The sequence below is a fragment of the Palaemon carinicauda genome, chromosome 18 (assembly GCF_036898095.1).
Source record: "Palaemon carinicauda isolate YSFRI2023 chromosome 18, ASM3689809v2, whole genome shotgun sequence".
Lineage (NCBI taxonomy): Eukaryota > Metazoa > Arthropoda > Malacostraca > Decapoda > Palaemonidae > Palaemon > Palaemon carinicauda.
The window spans coordinates 40377637-40392116 of NC_090742.1; the positions used below are offsets into that span (position 1 = coordinate 40377637).

At 35.6% G+C, this 14480-nt stretch overlaps 1 protein-coding gene across 6 annotated transcripts in view; it reads right to left on the reverse strand.

Annotated features, from left to right (window-relative positions):
• Positions 1-14480, reverse strand: part of C3G (C3G guanyl-nucleotide exchange factor) — a 183346-nt gene that overhangs the window by 36022 nt on the left and 132844 nt on the right. For 5 of the 6 annotated variants that reach the window (XM_068392314.1, XM_068392312.1, XM_068392311.1 and 2 more), the window contains 7 exons: positions 6154-6264; positions 5296-5497; positions 3580-3727; positions 3025-3143; positions 2686-2880; positions 1730-2239; positions 716-791 (listed from right to left, as the gene is read on the reverse strand). In XM_068392314.1, the coding sequence (XP_068248415.1) occupies positions 716-791; positions 1730-2239; positions 2686-2880; positions 3025-3143; positions 3580-3727; positions 5296-5497; positions 6154-6264 (1361 nt within the window). Of the gene's footprint in view, positions 1-715; positions 792-1729; positions 2240-2685; positions 2881-3024; positions 3144-3579; positions 3728-5295; positions 5498-6153; positions 6265-9134; positions 9594-14480 lie in introns of those variants that run through there. The other variant, XM_068392313.1, reaches the window with a different exon arrangement.

Genomic DNA, 14480 nt, shown 5'->3' on the forward strand with positions numbered 1-14480 from the left:
TTTATTTCAACAATCATGACCACAATTGGGAGGGGGAAATGACTACATGTACTGTGCCTTGTGAGATGGCTGTAAGCAGTAACTCAAGGCTCTGCAGTGCGCGTTTGTGACCCAGCTGCAGCATTTTCTGTTTTTTTTTTTCTTTCATCTGTTCCTCAGGTCTCGTCTTAGTCTATATATATTCAATTTTTTCTGATCCTCTTATTCTCTCTTATTCAAGATAAATTCCTTCAGCTTAGCCCTAAGAGAGTATAAATGTGAAACAGTGGTCTGGTTAAACAACCTAATTAGTCACGGCTACTTTAATCAATGTAATCCTTCACAACTAAAAAACACGCACTAAAACTTTGACATGTCAACTCTAATGCCTACCATATGAAAATTTCCACTTTTCTCAATTCAACCTTATTCACTGACTTAGGTTTATCTTTGGAATGTAAGAAATACTACTCTATTTTAAAAGAAAAACTACTTTTGGAATGATATACACCAAAGTGCAGGATGTACTAACATTTAGCGAGTATGACTAGGCATATTGTTCCAAATTTAAAATACTTTAGTGCAAATCATTCAATGATCCTGTGGGCATGCAAACAAAACAGTCACATACAGAGTAAGATAATATGCACTTTTGATTCTCTATGTGAACCTTTACCAGGTTTGAGCATGCTAGACAGAATTATGTGAAACCAGTCTTCACTATGAATATATTTACCTGAGATGATGAGGACAAATGAGTTTGTGTACAAGACTGCTTCAATGAGTGGCTGAACGAATGACTGCTGCTAATGCTGTGGGTGATAAAAGCCTACAATTAGTCTATTTAAAGAATTCAGTAACAGAAGAGCTATGTGAAATTTTTTTTGATTTACATAAAGTAAAATAAAGAAAACTGCTTTGATTAAAGTAATAAAAATGGGTAATATATAAAATAAAACTTCTTGAGAATAAGCAATTTTATAGTTATTATATGACTTCTCTTTGTAGCTACCAGCGTGTTTTGCTGATACCGTACTTTTATATTATATTCACAATTCTATGTGAACAGTTCAATATGTTTCTTTACAAATACCCTTGTTTCACATACTACATCTACAAACTCAATAAATTATGGTAAGTTCCATAGTACAGACAACACTTTGTGGTAGAGTATATATTAATTACTCATAAACATTAAACCATAACCATACTGCACCCAGTAATGATAAACAAAAGACAGGCCAGAAAGTGTGGGTTTACATAAAAAAAAATTTCATTTCTACTTCATAATGAAAGTACTTAATAACAATATCAAAATGCCTTTAAATTAGTTATCAAGAAACCCCATAAAAAACTGCATGACTAAATTCAGAAAAAAAGCTATCAACAATGCACACACGGAAAAAGGTTGATAATATTAACAAACTTTCTTAATTGATACAAAAAGATGAAGGAAGATTATAAAACAGATTTTAATTTCAAAGTTAGTAAATTAAAATGCATTCACTACAGATAAGCCTAGTAGGCTATATATTGCTCTCTACTTTAAAGATAAGTTATTTTATCTGAATCTGATTCTAATTACTATGTTTCACAAATACCGCATTATTTTGCTAGGTGTTTAGGACCTTTTCTCTTGAAAGAAAAACCCACAGTATCCTAGACCTAATTTGCAAACTGAATGGGTAATTCAAATTTATAGGTCTTATTCAATACTTGTAAGAAAAGAGCAAATAAAAGCTGTTCATACCTATTGTAGGCTGAATTTGATGAAGAGCTCTGTAGTGATGATATTGAAGGGAAACCTGAATCCGGAAAGAGGCTTGAAGACTCAATGTCAAGAGTGGGCCCAAAGGGGCTATGAACCTCCAAGCCTAAGCCTAAATTTTTGTGCAATGCTCTTTCAAAGTTGAGATCAAACTGATCATGTAGGGTGCCAAACGAATTCACAATTCTTTGGTGGGCCGGATGTTGTTCTTCTTGAGACTGATTCATAGAGTCTAGGCTTGAGGCTGGGGACATCTGATCGGAGGAATGGGATGCTCTTGACACTCTGTCTAAAGAGGCTGTGAATGACGCTGAACCTAGGCTATGGTGTGACCAATCGGAAGAACTCTCTCTGGGACTGCGATTTAAGGGCGAACTATGTCCAAGAGGGGAGGTAAGGTACATTGGGTTTGAAGCCACATTTTCTGTCATATAGACTCCTCTACTATGACTTTTTGTTTTTGGTGGTAGTGGAGGGGCAACTTCCACTCTTCTGGAATAGAAAAAAATTAATGGATGTTAAGTTTTCACGAGCTGATGCTTCACGACTAAACAAACTTGGACAGTAAAAGAAATGTTAAAGGTATTGTATAACCAATAACACAATACATAAAATTGCAAAAACACAATATATCTGGTAAAATGGACTATAGTATTCATCTAAATACATTAAAAGTGTAAAATAGATTAATAAAAGAGAGCAATAATTGCTGAAGTGAAAGACACTGCCAAATACAACTAAATAAATATACAGATAGAGTTAATGTTTACCATGTAAAATTAGTACTTCCCTTTCATTATTCAAACTGAATTGAAAAACACAAGATGCGTGGAAAGGTAAAAAGTGATATTACACTAACTTCACAGTGTATAAGCCAGCTAAAGAAATAACCAAATGAAAGAGGCAAAATAATGCCTGTTTTTTTTTTTTTCACTTACCCGCCTGGCAAAGGAGGTTTGGGAGGTGCAGGTTCTACATCGGAACTATTTAAAATAGAGTCAGAACTCTGTGAATGAGTTAGTTTTATGCTATCACGAGGAGAGAGAAAGGTTCTATTTTCTATGGGAGAGTCGGCTTTGATTTCTGGTAAAGAGTTTCGATGATTTGATGTCACGCTGTCAGAGTTTCTATTGCTGAAATCCAACAGAAACATATACATTATGGTGAAATACAGTTTAAAGGAAAAATATAAACAAATCTCATATTTATATCTCATCAAGGCATGCAAACAGCATTCCTGTTATTTGAAAAATTGCTTGTTATGGTTATATTTTTACCTGTAATATGGAGAAGACTTTTCAAAATTCACAGTATTATTGTTATCTATTGAGGACGGAGTTACATCTAGGTCTGATGTGTTTAGATTTTCTTTGTCAGCAGCAAGGTCAATCAATGCCTGAAAAAATTCAATTAAAACATTCAGTTCTTGTGACTCTGTTATCCATGATCGTTTGAAACAGATTACATAAGGCAAGTGAAAAAACAATATTAAGACATTTTCACAATAGTTGATATATTTCTAAAAAATACAATACAATGTATGCACAAGTATGATATACTGTAACTTTACTACAACCATTGAATATTTAATTTGCACAATAATTAAAACATTATTTTCATGTAGTTTGGGTCTGCAAATTTCTCATGAGAATGATGATTAAGGGAAGCTAAACCAAGTCTAGTAAAAGTAATCTAGGTGGCATACAACCTTTTGACTTCTATATAATATGAATATATTTTCCTTCACAATATGATTATCTTCTTAATTTCGTTCCTGATATATTATTAATATCCTTAAATACGAAAGCTGCATTTCATATACTTAATATTACCTGGACGGCCACTCTGACAGCCTGTACAACCTGGTGGACGGTTTGTGTATTCTGCGCCTCTTCTCCATAAAGTAGTAACTGATCGCTCCATCGAACCAACTCTGCTACACTTTGGTGAACTCTGGCAATTACTGAAGCAACTGCTGAGCTGTAACAAACAATAATGACATTTGTAACTTGGTTATGAGCCTGATTTCACTTTACACTTGTTTCATTGACCCTTTGAGAACCCTTGGAATTATTCTACGTCCAATTTTACTACTTTGACGTTGTTAGACATACTTTATGTTCAGTTATTAAAATTTTTAATGTTTTCATTATTTATTTATGAATGAATATTTTACAAAATAAGTTAACTCATATATCAATAAAAAGAAAATTTATTCAGCAATATGATATTAATGTTGTAAAATTATATCTTTAATGGTGTTCATACTAAAAAGGGTCAAGTAAAATGTCCAAAAAAGAGTCTGATGCTTGAGCGCCAAATTAATTGGGTAGGGATTGGCACTTACAGGGTTGATGAGTATGCATGCCAAATAAGAAGTCTATACTTCAAATCCTTCAAGTTATGATTGACTCCAAATTTCTATAAAACTTTGACCTCTTGAGTATAATAATTTGGATCCTAATAATTGGATTCACCATTTATTATGATGAATCCCATCACCCATAGATGATATGAATGAATCTTGAAGTCTTTATCTTTGAAGATATAAAAATCATGAAGCTTTTAACACCGGTAGTTAAATGCAAAAATGGCTATGGTCACTGTCAATAATTGTGGAAACTGCTGCCTTGCAGTTGTATGAATTAGTCAAAGGTTAGACCCATCCCCAGTTACTATGCTTGATGGTTGCAAGGATATGTGATCTTTAAAACTCTGTCAAATTATAAACCATCCCTGATGCTATGCAACTGACCCCTTAATGTAGGGATAATGGTGGGAAAGAAGAAAAGAGTTAGATAGAAATAACGTGAAAGCGGGAGAGACAGCAGTATCAATAATAGATAGTCAGTGGTTAATTTTAAAATTTAGAAAAATTAGTCATATTAATAATTTCTTAAAGAAATTAAGGTCTTTCATCACCAGTAAAATTGACAATTTGCTAGATCTTTGTTTCACATTAAAAGAATAGAACAAAATAATTCCCAAATTTCTCTTTATATAAAAATAATCTTTTTTTATGTTTAGTACCATCCTCCAAATGCACTCCAAGATTTGAGGCCACCTCTTGAAAATTCCTTACTTTAAACTTCACATGATACAGTACAAACAGACAGGTTTCAATTTCAATCTTAAAATTAATTTGCATAAAAAATAAATTTTAAGATAGATTTCTAGACTTTAAAATAATAACATGAGAATTTCAAAGATGTTGGGCTTGTAGGATTCAGAGTTAATGAATCTGATATACCGCCACTCTTTAATTACCGTGATTATTTATTTTATAACTAAATGCTGTGATATCACCAATATCAGAAGACAACTATAACTTCACATCTGCTTTAAGCAATAAGCTTGGCTAATTATAACTAAAAATAAACAAAATAAAATGTATTAGTTTAACACAGCGTCAAAAAATTTCTCGCTTAGGCATTTCAATTGAAAAAAAAAGGATCTTTCTTGACATTATTTATAAACTAAACTAAACCTTCCTTCCTAAACTTATTAATTCAATTAAGTAAAATTCTTCTGAGAAGACGCCGACTTACCTGTTTTGGTTTACAAAGCACGGTTTGAGAGCAAGGTTGAGAGCCACGATCATTTCCAACACCACAGTAGCAGAGCCAGGCAGCATTTCCGAACTAGATTTATCAACAACATCCTTGTAGAAGTCCAAAGCCCTCCACACGTGCTCCACTTTACACTCTAAACTCTCATTAGTTTGACTAGGTTCGACCTTAACAATTCTACCTGTAGACAGGGCAAAAGAGAACAATCTTTATCATCTTACATTTTGCTCTTTGGAGTGACTACTTGAACTTCAAACATGTATTAATCAATCCATCAAGAATAACAGCAAAGAGCAATTCCAATAAAAAATAATGGTTTATTGGTCGTATCTTGGAAAACAATTGTCTTGGCAATCAATATTTTCTTCTGGTCTGAAAGTCAGGAATATGAATGAAATTACTAAGAATTTTGTATTTCTTACTTTGGTTTATGTCACTATAATGCGCATTGCATCATGTGTTATTTTTAAAAAAAATTTTACATGAAAACAGTACTCTTGAGCTCTTGAATAGGGAAAGTGATGCGGCCACAATATTTAATTAAAAACGAATAGAAGCAATGATCAACACAAATAATAGATATCACGGGGATATTTTACGGATACTCCACGAGCAAAAAAAAATCTAACTTATCAAAGTTTAAGCCAAAAATTAGACGTCCAAATAACAAAATACTTTGTTATTTTGGACTCAGAATGGAATTTAAAACCTTAAAAACAAATGAAATTTGAAGCAATAAAACGACAGTCCCTGAGAAAAAAAATCTGGTGGAAAAATATTGCATAAGTAAAATTCTGAATATAATACAAGAAAAAACAAATGACACAAGGACATTACCTGGACCTGGTGGACGTAACGGCGACTTCATCCCGGCGAGTTTTCCTCCAATTCTGCCCTTGAAGGAGAGTGCCCTCATAAACGATCCTCCCTTGCTGGGCTTCGGGTTGTCTGTGAAAACGAGACAGTTCAAAATTAGTTCCTTGCGACAAAAGAACTCTTGAATAATGATTTATCTTTATGAGAGAGAGAGAGAGAGAGAGAGAGAGAGAGAGAGAGAGAGAGAGAGAGAGAGAGAGAGAGAGAGAGAGAGATAGAGGCCTCTACTGTCTTATGAATGATGTGAGAATAATGATTATAATATAAAAAAAATTACTACAGAGTATCTAAATTTCTACAGTTTATATAAATAAATAATATTTACTATTAATATAGTAAACAATATTACTGATAAAGGATTGCTTTTTTGAAAGAACAATATAGGAAAGGTTAATGAATTGCGAATGACATTAAAACTCACGAGAATAAGAAATAACACCCGGAAAAAAGTAAAAAATTAACATTTGCTGCTGGAAGGAATTTTTTTTCTTTTTTATAAATACGAGCAATATTCCTAAAGAGTCGACTTATCTAAAGATTTAATTAAACTTCACAACTCATTTGGTTGTTAAAATTTAGCTCGATATATCTGTACATATAAACACAGTCGTATATTTTGTATAAATTGTCGTTTCGTATTTATTTCTTACAAAATGGAAAACAAATTAATATGTTCTTAGCCTTGATTAAATAAAATTTTTTCAATCAGTCGTAAAATATAAGCCAGAAATATCTGAATGTCTTAGTATTGAACAATGCATTTGATGAGTAATTCTATTTATTTTTCCTAGCAAAAGTGATCACAGACATACACAACAAACGCTCGGAGTTGAGAGACATGATAAGTAAACAGAGAAAAGGGCAGCATAGTAGGGCGAGGGTCAGACAGCGTCATGTGCAAAGCAACTTTCAACATTCTCCTTGATACATCGTATTACATTACATGAAAAAATGCAGTTAATGAACTCGCGTTTTATGTTGAGCAACTGTTTTGAGAAGTCGCGTGATCTCTCTTTTCCCATAAATAAGACCTTATGCAAAAGGGAAAATGAGAAGAGCGCTGCAAGATATTTTTTTTAACTTGGTGATTTAGTAAATATTTGATAAGATAAAAACAAATGTATTATCAGTTACACCGTCATAAAAATTCAACTGGTCTTTTTGCTTTGAGTTGATGTGATTAAATCTTGACTATTAAAACGGTGAAACATTGAATTTCCAAAGCAACCAATCTAATTGCATTTTCCATCACAGACATTATGTATTTTTGTGAGAAAATTACACCAAATTAAGTTCATGAAGTATGCAGAACGCCCCATACATCAGAGAAGAATAGAAGGAATGATGAGAGAGAGAGAGAGAGAGAGAGAGAGAGAGAGAGAGAGAGAGAGAGAGAGAGAGAGAGAGAGAGAGAGAGAACGTCGTTCCAGATGTTGACCGTATGTAAACAAGCCTGCCCTGGTGACACTAATCTAGTGGAGCGATGGATATTCATGCGTACCAGTCTGGGTAAAACACACATGCATACGCGAGTGGATACGCTCATACTTAAAATAGCTATTACATACGCTCTTATTTGAAAGAGCGCTCACGTACGGTCAGAACTGCCAATAAAACCAAGACTGATCTCTTGAGTCATGAAAACTCTTAACAATTCAATGTAATTAAAAACAATCCCTAATAATTGACAAAGTTTCACGAATCACATATATGATGCATAAAATAGAATAAAAAATGTATGGTTCTCAAGCACCCACCCACACACACACACACACACCCACACACACACACACACACACACACACACAAATAAAAAAAGAGGCTTCCCAAACAAACAAACCACATGCAATGACCATGTCGGGCATGAGGTAACCCTCGGGTTTCAGACTAGACGAGATGATGATGGAAATTGTCTAGGGGTGCATATGATATGACCCCGAGTGACATCATCCTTGTGAAAAGACTTGAAGGACGTGGGAGGAACGCGCAAGACAAGAGGCAAGCAAGAGGGACTTCCCTTCTTCGATCTTTCAAGTTTAGTATCAAAATAAACTAAGGATTAAATCACTTATTGTAATGCAGTTTTTATTTACGGTCTAGTCTACTCTACACCGCTTATAGATGTCATCAGTAACCGTTTTAATTTCTTGCCATAGCCTCTGTACCAGGGTCCTCCACTGTCTTGGGCTAGAGTTCTCTTGCTTGAGGGTACACTTGGGCACACTGTTCTGTAAAATTTCTCTTCCTCTTGTTTTGTTAAAAGTTTTTATAGTTTATATATGAAATATTTATTTTAATGTTGTTACTATTCTTAAAATATTTTATTTTCCCTTGCTTCCTTCCCTCACTGAGATATTTTCCCTGTTGGGGCCCCTGGGCCTAAGGCATCCTGCTTTTCTAACTAGGGTTGTAGCTTAGCCATTAATAGTAATTGTAAAAGACTACACTCATATTATGATTGTCTCTTTTTGTTTTTGCCAAGATTGACTGTAATTAAATTGTTTGTGGGAATGGTTTGTCAACTTGAATTTATGCGAAAAGATTTGTGGGAATTTCAAAATGTTCACATTTCAGATTTTTCCAATTAACAACAAACATGGATGCAGATACACTTACAATTAATGCCTACAACTTACATGACATCCTGAAACATTACGTCACTTGTAAAATAATAATAATTTTTCAGACAAAATTTCCTTTGTGAAAATATTCCGCAATAGTAAGGACCTTCATAACCTGAGTCATGTAAAATCTCACAACCCTTAATTCTCAAACATTTCCTTCATGAAAACAACATTGCACAAAAACTAGTTAAGATATTCAATACCACCGTAAAATACCATACTAAACAAAACTTAAATTCACTGTCATCAAACACACCAAATATTGGGTAAATAATTTACTCCTCTCCCATTTCACGGATATATCAAAAGAATAATCACCTGGTATCCTGTGGAAAGTGTGCAGAAGGGCCCTCTGCAGAGGATCAGGGTGCCTGGCGTAGACTTGGGCCAGAGCTTCTGTACTGTGCCATCGCCTGACCCACTCGGGCACTAACCCCACCTCTTGGCGGTAGGCGACGTAAACCACCATCAAAAAAACCTTCTTCCAAACACACTACTTGAAGGCACTTCGTCCACGCCCCCTTTTCTCCTCCTCCTCCTCCTCCTACTATTCACTCGTCCTCCTGCTCTTTTTTTTCCTTTAATCCTACTCCACGAACTTATTCGGCTCACTTACTCCACCCTTAGAGTTTCTAGAGGAGAGAGGGGAGTGAGAGTATGGTGAAGTCACACTCTATGTCCTGAGATTATTCAGGTATCGGGTCACTTACAGTCATCCCACCTTTTCCTTCAAGAGCAAAATCAAGCACAACAGAGATTCTTTGTCCCATTTTCTATTTAAAAAAAAAAATAAAAGAAATTAATTAAAGTTCACAATTGAATATACGTTTTTCACGCATTTTGAATTACTTTTCTCTTTTACTTTCGCAGTGATGGAGCACCAATATCCATTTCAATCAATCATTTATCCAAGTTAATCGTTTAACTTTTCATTATGCTTTATTCGTTACAGCACCAATGCTGGCATGAGCGAGTCGAGACAAGGAATTATGATTATGATTATGATGATGATGATGCACTTGCCAGATTGGGCAAGAAGGGGGCGTCACTTCACATTTCGGAGAGAGAGAGAGAGAGAGAGAGAGAGAGAGAGAGAGAGAGAGAGAGAGAGAGAGAGAGAGAGAGAGAGAGGAGTTTCTCCTTATGAAGAGACTTGACTCCTTTTTGGTTGTCCCTAGTAAGGATGAACCTGCAAAGCAATCCACTCCGAAGGATCTTAACTCCTTCTTTCCGTTCTTTCTAATGTCCTTAATTCATTTCTGTTCAAGAGAGAAGACGAAGTTACGCCATCACTCGTTCAATGGGCGATCACGAAACTATCATAAACAATGGCACACTGATAAGTACACATATGAATGAGATGATAAATATATGAATATGTAATTATGACGCGTATGGAGTATGACTAACATGGTATGTAGGGATGTATAAGTAAATGTTTAGAATTTATATTGTGATCATTACATAGAGAATTGCATAGATAAATAAAGTGAGTACGCTTTGAAATTACAGAAAATTTCGTGTTTACCTACATTCACTAATGTCTAAATTTACTAAATATTGAGAATAAAGGAGTAAGAAATCAAACAAAAGAGGCAAGCATGAAATTAGAACACCCTCATAATCGCAAGTATTCCCCAGACAATCACAAGGACCCCATTAAGGACAAGACGAAACCTCTCACTTTCATATCGCAAGCACCATATTCAGACGAGTATCTGCAAACAGGAACCTCCAAAAGCAGAATAAGAATAAAAAACAATGGATCAAAAAATAAAATAAACATGTCCTCGCTCAAGTACTTCTGCCCTTTAATTCAAAATCGTATATACTGTAGTGTCTATAACGAAAATAAATACATTATACAGAGAGAGAGAGAGAGAGAGAGAGAGAGAGAGAGAGAGAGAGAGAGAGAGAGAGAGAGAGAGAGAGAGAGAGAGAGAGAGAGAATTTGTAAAGCAGTTTTTTAAATATTCTTTCTGGAAACATCTTTCCAGATAAAGGAATTTTTTTATATGGGCCTATACACAATTTAGCTTTTACCGCTGCCCCGACTAATGTACTACCATTAAAAACAAAATCTCTAACTTTTACACAATAACTTTGGTTTTAAACATGTTACGAGTCCCTCTCCTAATATAACTTTTAGACAGTAATATAATATCAATATTCTATCAATATAACACAAGTCATAAATTTCAAGACATCATGAATGTTGCTCGAAGAAGCTAAAAGCATTATTAACAAATTTCCTTCTATACAATAGACAGACATACTTATTTCTATAGTTTATGTACAGATAGTTTATGACATATCTATGGAAGTCTTAAGGGACACCTAAAAATAAAAAAGTACCTCTAAATAACATACCGAATTCATTCGGAATTCTAAGCGTTTGCAAATTATGAAGTCATAAACATTGTGTTCGCTCGTGTGCATGTGTGGGTAGGTGGAGTCCAATAATTCGAACTACAAATCTAGATTTACTTATCGCTGTAGGTGTCGGCAAATGCATCGTTTGAAAGATGCTATGAGAGGCATTGCACCCTGACTAGTACTAGTACCCAACATAACATGGCCCCACCCTCCCCACCCCCCACAGAAGCCGTAGTCCATATAAGGAAGAAGGGAGAGACAGCTCCGAGCCACCAGCTGTTAGTAGCAATGCCTGCATAGCTTCTCTACTGCCCAACAACATGATCCCTCCATCCATAGCCACATTCAAAGGGTATTCCCCCCCCGGGCTCGATATTCCCCCTACCCAGCCTTGGAATTATCATCCCCCTTCATACCTCAGTCGCCCTTATTTACGCATGGAATGACACCGCAATCCCGAATAATTTACCGACGATTATTTATTTCCCCAACTCTGGTGTGAAAATGAATTGAGATCTGTTACGGAATACATAATAACACCGAAAGATCTGACGAGAACATGTAATTAAGCAATTAAATACTTCATCGCTGTGACAATACCTCCCACGTGAAATTAACAAGGGAATGAAAAATAAGCGACGCAGGAGTGCTTTGATTTATTCCAACCCCTTTTCACGTAAATCCTGGTATATTTTTTTTTTCCGCCAGTCAACGTCACGAAGCTTTTGACCTTTGCAATACGATCCGAAATGAGGGATGACTTGGCTGATTCTAAGTCAACACTTTTTACGCTCTGAATCTGTGATCATCATCAAAGAAAATCCTATTGGACGGTTTCAAAACTCACAGAATGAGAGCTACATTTAGAAACACTCTCTCTCTCTCTCTCTCTCTCTCTCTCTCTCTCTCTCCTCTCCTCTCTCTCTCTCTCTCTCTCTCTCTCTCTCTGCATTGTACAATATTCACTGACCCAAAATTGCCATGGTCAGAGCCAGATCCTGGTTGGTTATCAAATGCCACGAAAAACAGACCCCACTGAGTGAGCAACAGTGACTGCTCACGCTGGCTGGGTTATGTTAATTCCATTCTTACTGCGCAACGCTCTGCTCAAAAATGAGAGAGAGAGAGAGAGGAGAGAGAGAGAGAGAGAGAGAGAGAGAGAGAGAGAGAGAGAGAGAGAGAGAGAGAGAGAGAGAGGATAAGCAAATGGCGTCGAGAGAGAATGGCTAGATGTGTGAGGGTATCATGAGGGACATGTGAGAGGGGGGAGAGGGTTCGAAGAGGATGCAGAACTGGATAAGAAACAGGGGGGGGGGGTGAGGGGGAGGCGTACGAAGACTTTGGGTAAAGAGGGGGGAGCATTCCGTCATGCGTGGCATTCTTACGCATGGCTATTCATTCGTTACTCTGGTTCAAGACGCTCTTCATTGAAGGGAGTTTTGAGTGGGATATTCGAGTATCTAAGTTAACGAAATTCAATCGTTTTTCTCTTTCAATATTTTTGGTAAAAGTATTTCTTTTTTTTTTTTGGTTTCTTTAAATTCATCAGTAATCACCATCTTCATAATAAAAAACAGTTACATTTTAAATAACTTAATATAAAAATCAATTGTACAGACGTCATGTATTATCTAACCACATAATGTAAAGGAAACTGAACGAGTTTTACCCATGAACTAAACTATGCCAAAATCCAACGCAATACCTTCGAGCAACAGTAAAACAAATACAACATAGATGCTACAGTATATCCAAGCACAAAATGCCAGACATAAGTGGATCCCACTAAGATAAAATAACTTAGGGTGGCTTAAGAATAGTGGGGGGATTTTTTTATTTTCATTTTCCCGTTATATTTAATATATAACTGAAGATTTCGCAACGTTCCACAAGATAGATTAATAGATGTATGTGAACATTTCCCTACATCAGTTTAACATTGTTTTGAATACTATGTCAAAATACATGCAACTCTAATCTGTGTGTGAGAGAGAGAGAGAGAGAGAGAGAGAGAGAGAGGAGAGAGAGAGAGAGAGAGAGAGAATTTCAATTAATCCCTCGAAAGATAAAAGCCTCCCAGATAACGGCCTGGCTACAGTTATGTAATCTGCGTGGCGCATACCAAATGATATCCGAGATGAATTCCACCAGCGAAGACGATAAATATTTAGGAGAGAAGACAGCATTAGACACAACGCGAGTACAGTAAGTCAGCCATGGGATTACACCACCCCGATATCTGAATTATCTTACCAGACAAACACAGCACCCTCACACGGCAAACCGAATTAGGAGTAAACAACAAACAAACGTGAAACTCTCGGCGTTTGTTTGATGAGGCAATAAACATCAAGGGAAAATTTCCACTCGCCATTCTCTTTTCTTCTACTCTTAGGTTCATCTTCACAAGACAAACAAATAAAATCGACTTTTCATATGACAAGATGCCCTGCTCTCTCTCTCTCTCTCTCCTCTCTCTCTCTCTCTCTCTCTCTCTCTCTCTCTCTCTCTCTCTCTCTCTCTCTCTCTGAATCCTTTTAAAAGATAAGGATATATTAGAACGAAGAGAGTTATGACGATCGTGTGGCGATGTGTATGATTGGGTGTTTGCGTCACAAATACCTAGGGTACACAAGATTTCAATGACGCTCTAATGACAGCCAAGTTTGTATGTGCGTGCGTTAGTAGGTTTGGCTAGGCTAAGTGTTAAACTTCAAAATTTTTGGTTTTAGGTTTACTTGGTGATTGATTTTTTAATGGATAAAAATCATTTCTGTATACTAAATGTATCAACACCTGTCAGTCCCCAGGTATGTAGATATTTATACTGTACACATACCATGTGTACGAACACACACATTACATATATGTAATGGACCTAATTAGGACTCAAACTCACCCTATAAGAAATCTGAAAAAAAACACAGTATCAATCAGGTTGTGGAATGATCTTCCTAATCAGGTCGTTGAATCAGTAGAACTTCAAAAGTTCAAGTTGCAGCAAATGTTTTTTATGTTGAACAGGCTGACATAAGTTTTTTTTTTTTAGTTTATATATGACATATCTGTTTAAACAAGGTTTTTAAGTTTTTTAAAATATTTTATTTCAATTTTTTCCTTACTTCTTATATTGTTTATTTCCTTGTTTCCTTTCCTCACTGGGCTATTTTTCCCTGTTGGAGCCCTTGGGCTTATAGCATCTTGCTTTTCCAACTATAGTTGTAGCTTGGCTAGTAATAATAATAATAATAATAATAATAATAATTAGAAATACAAACCTAAAAAGCC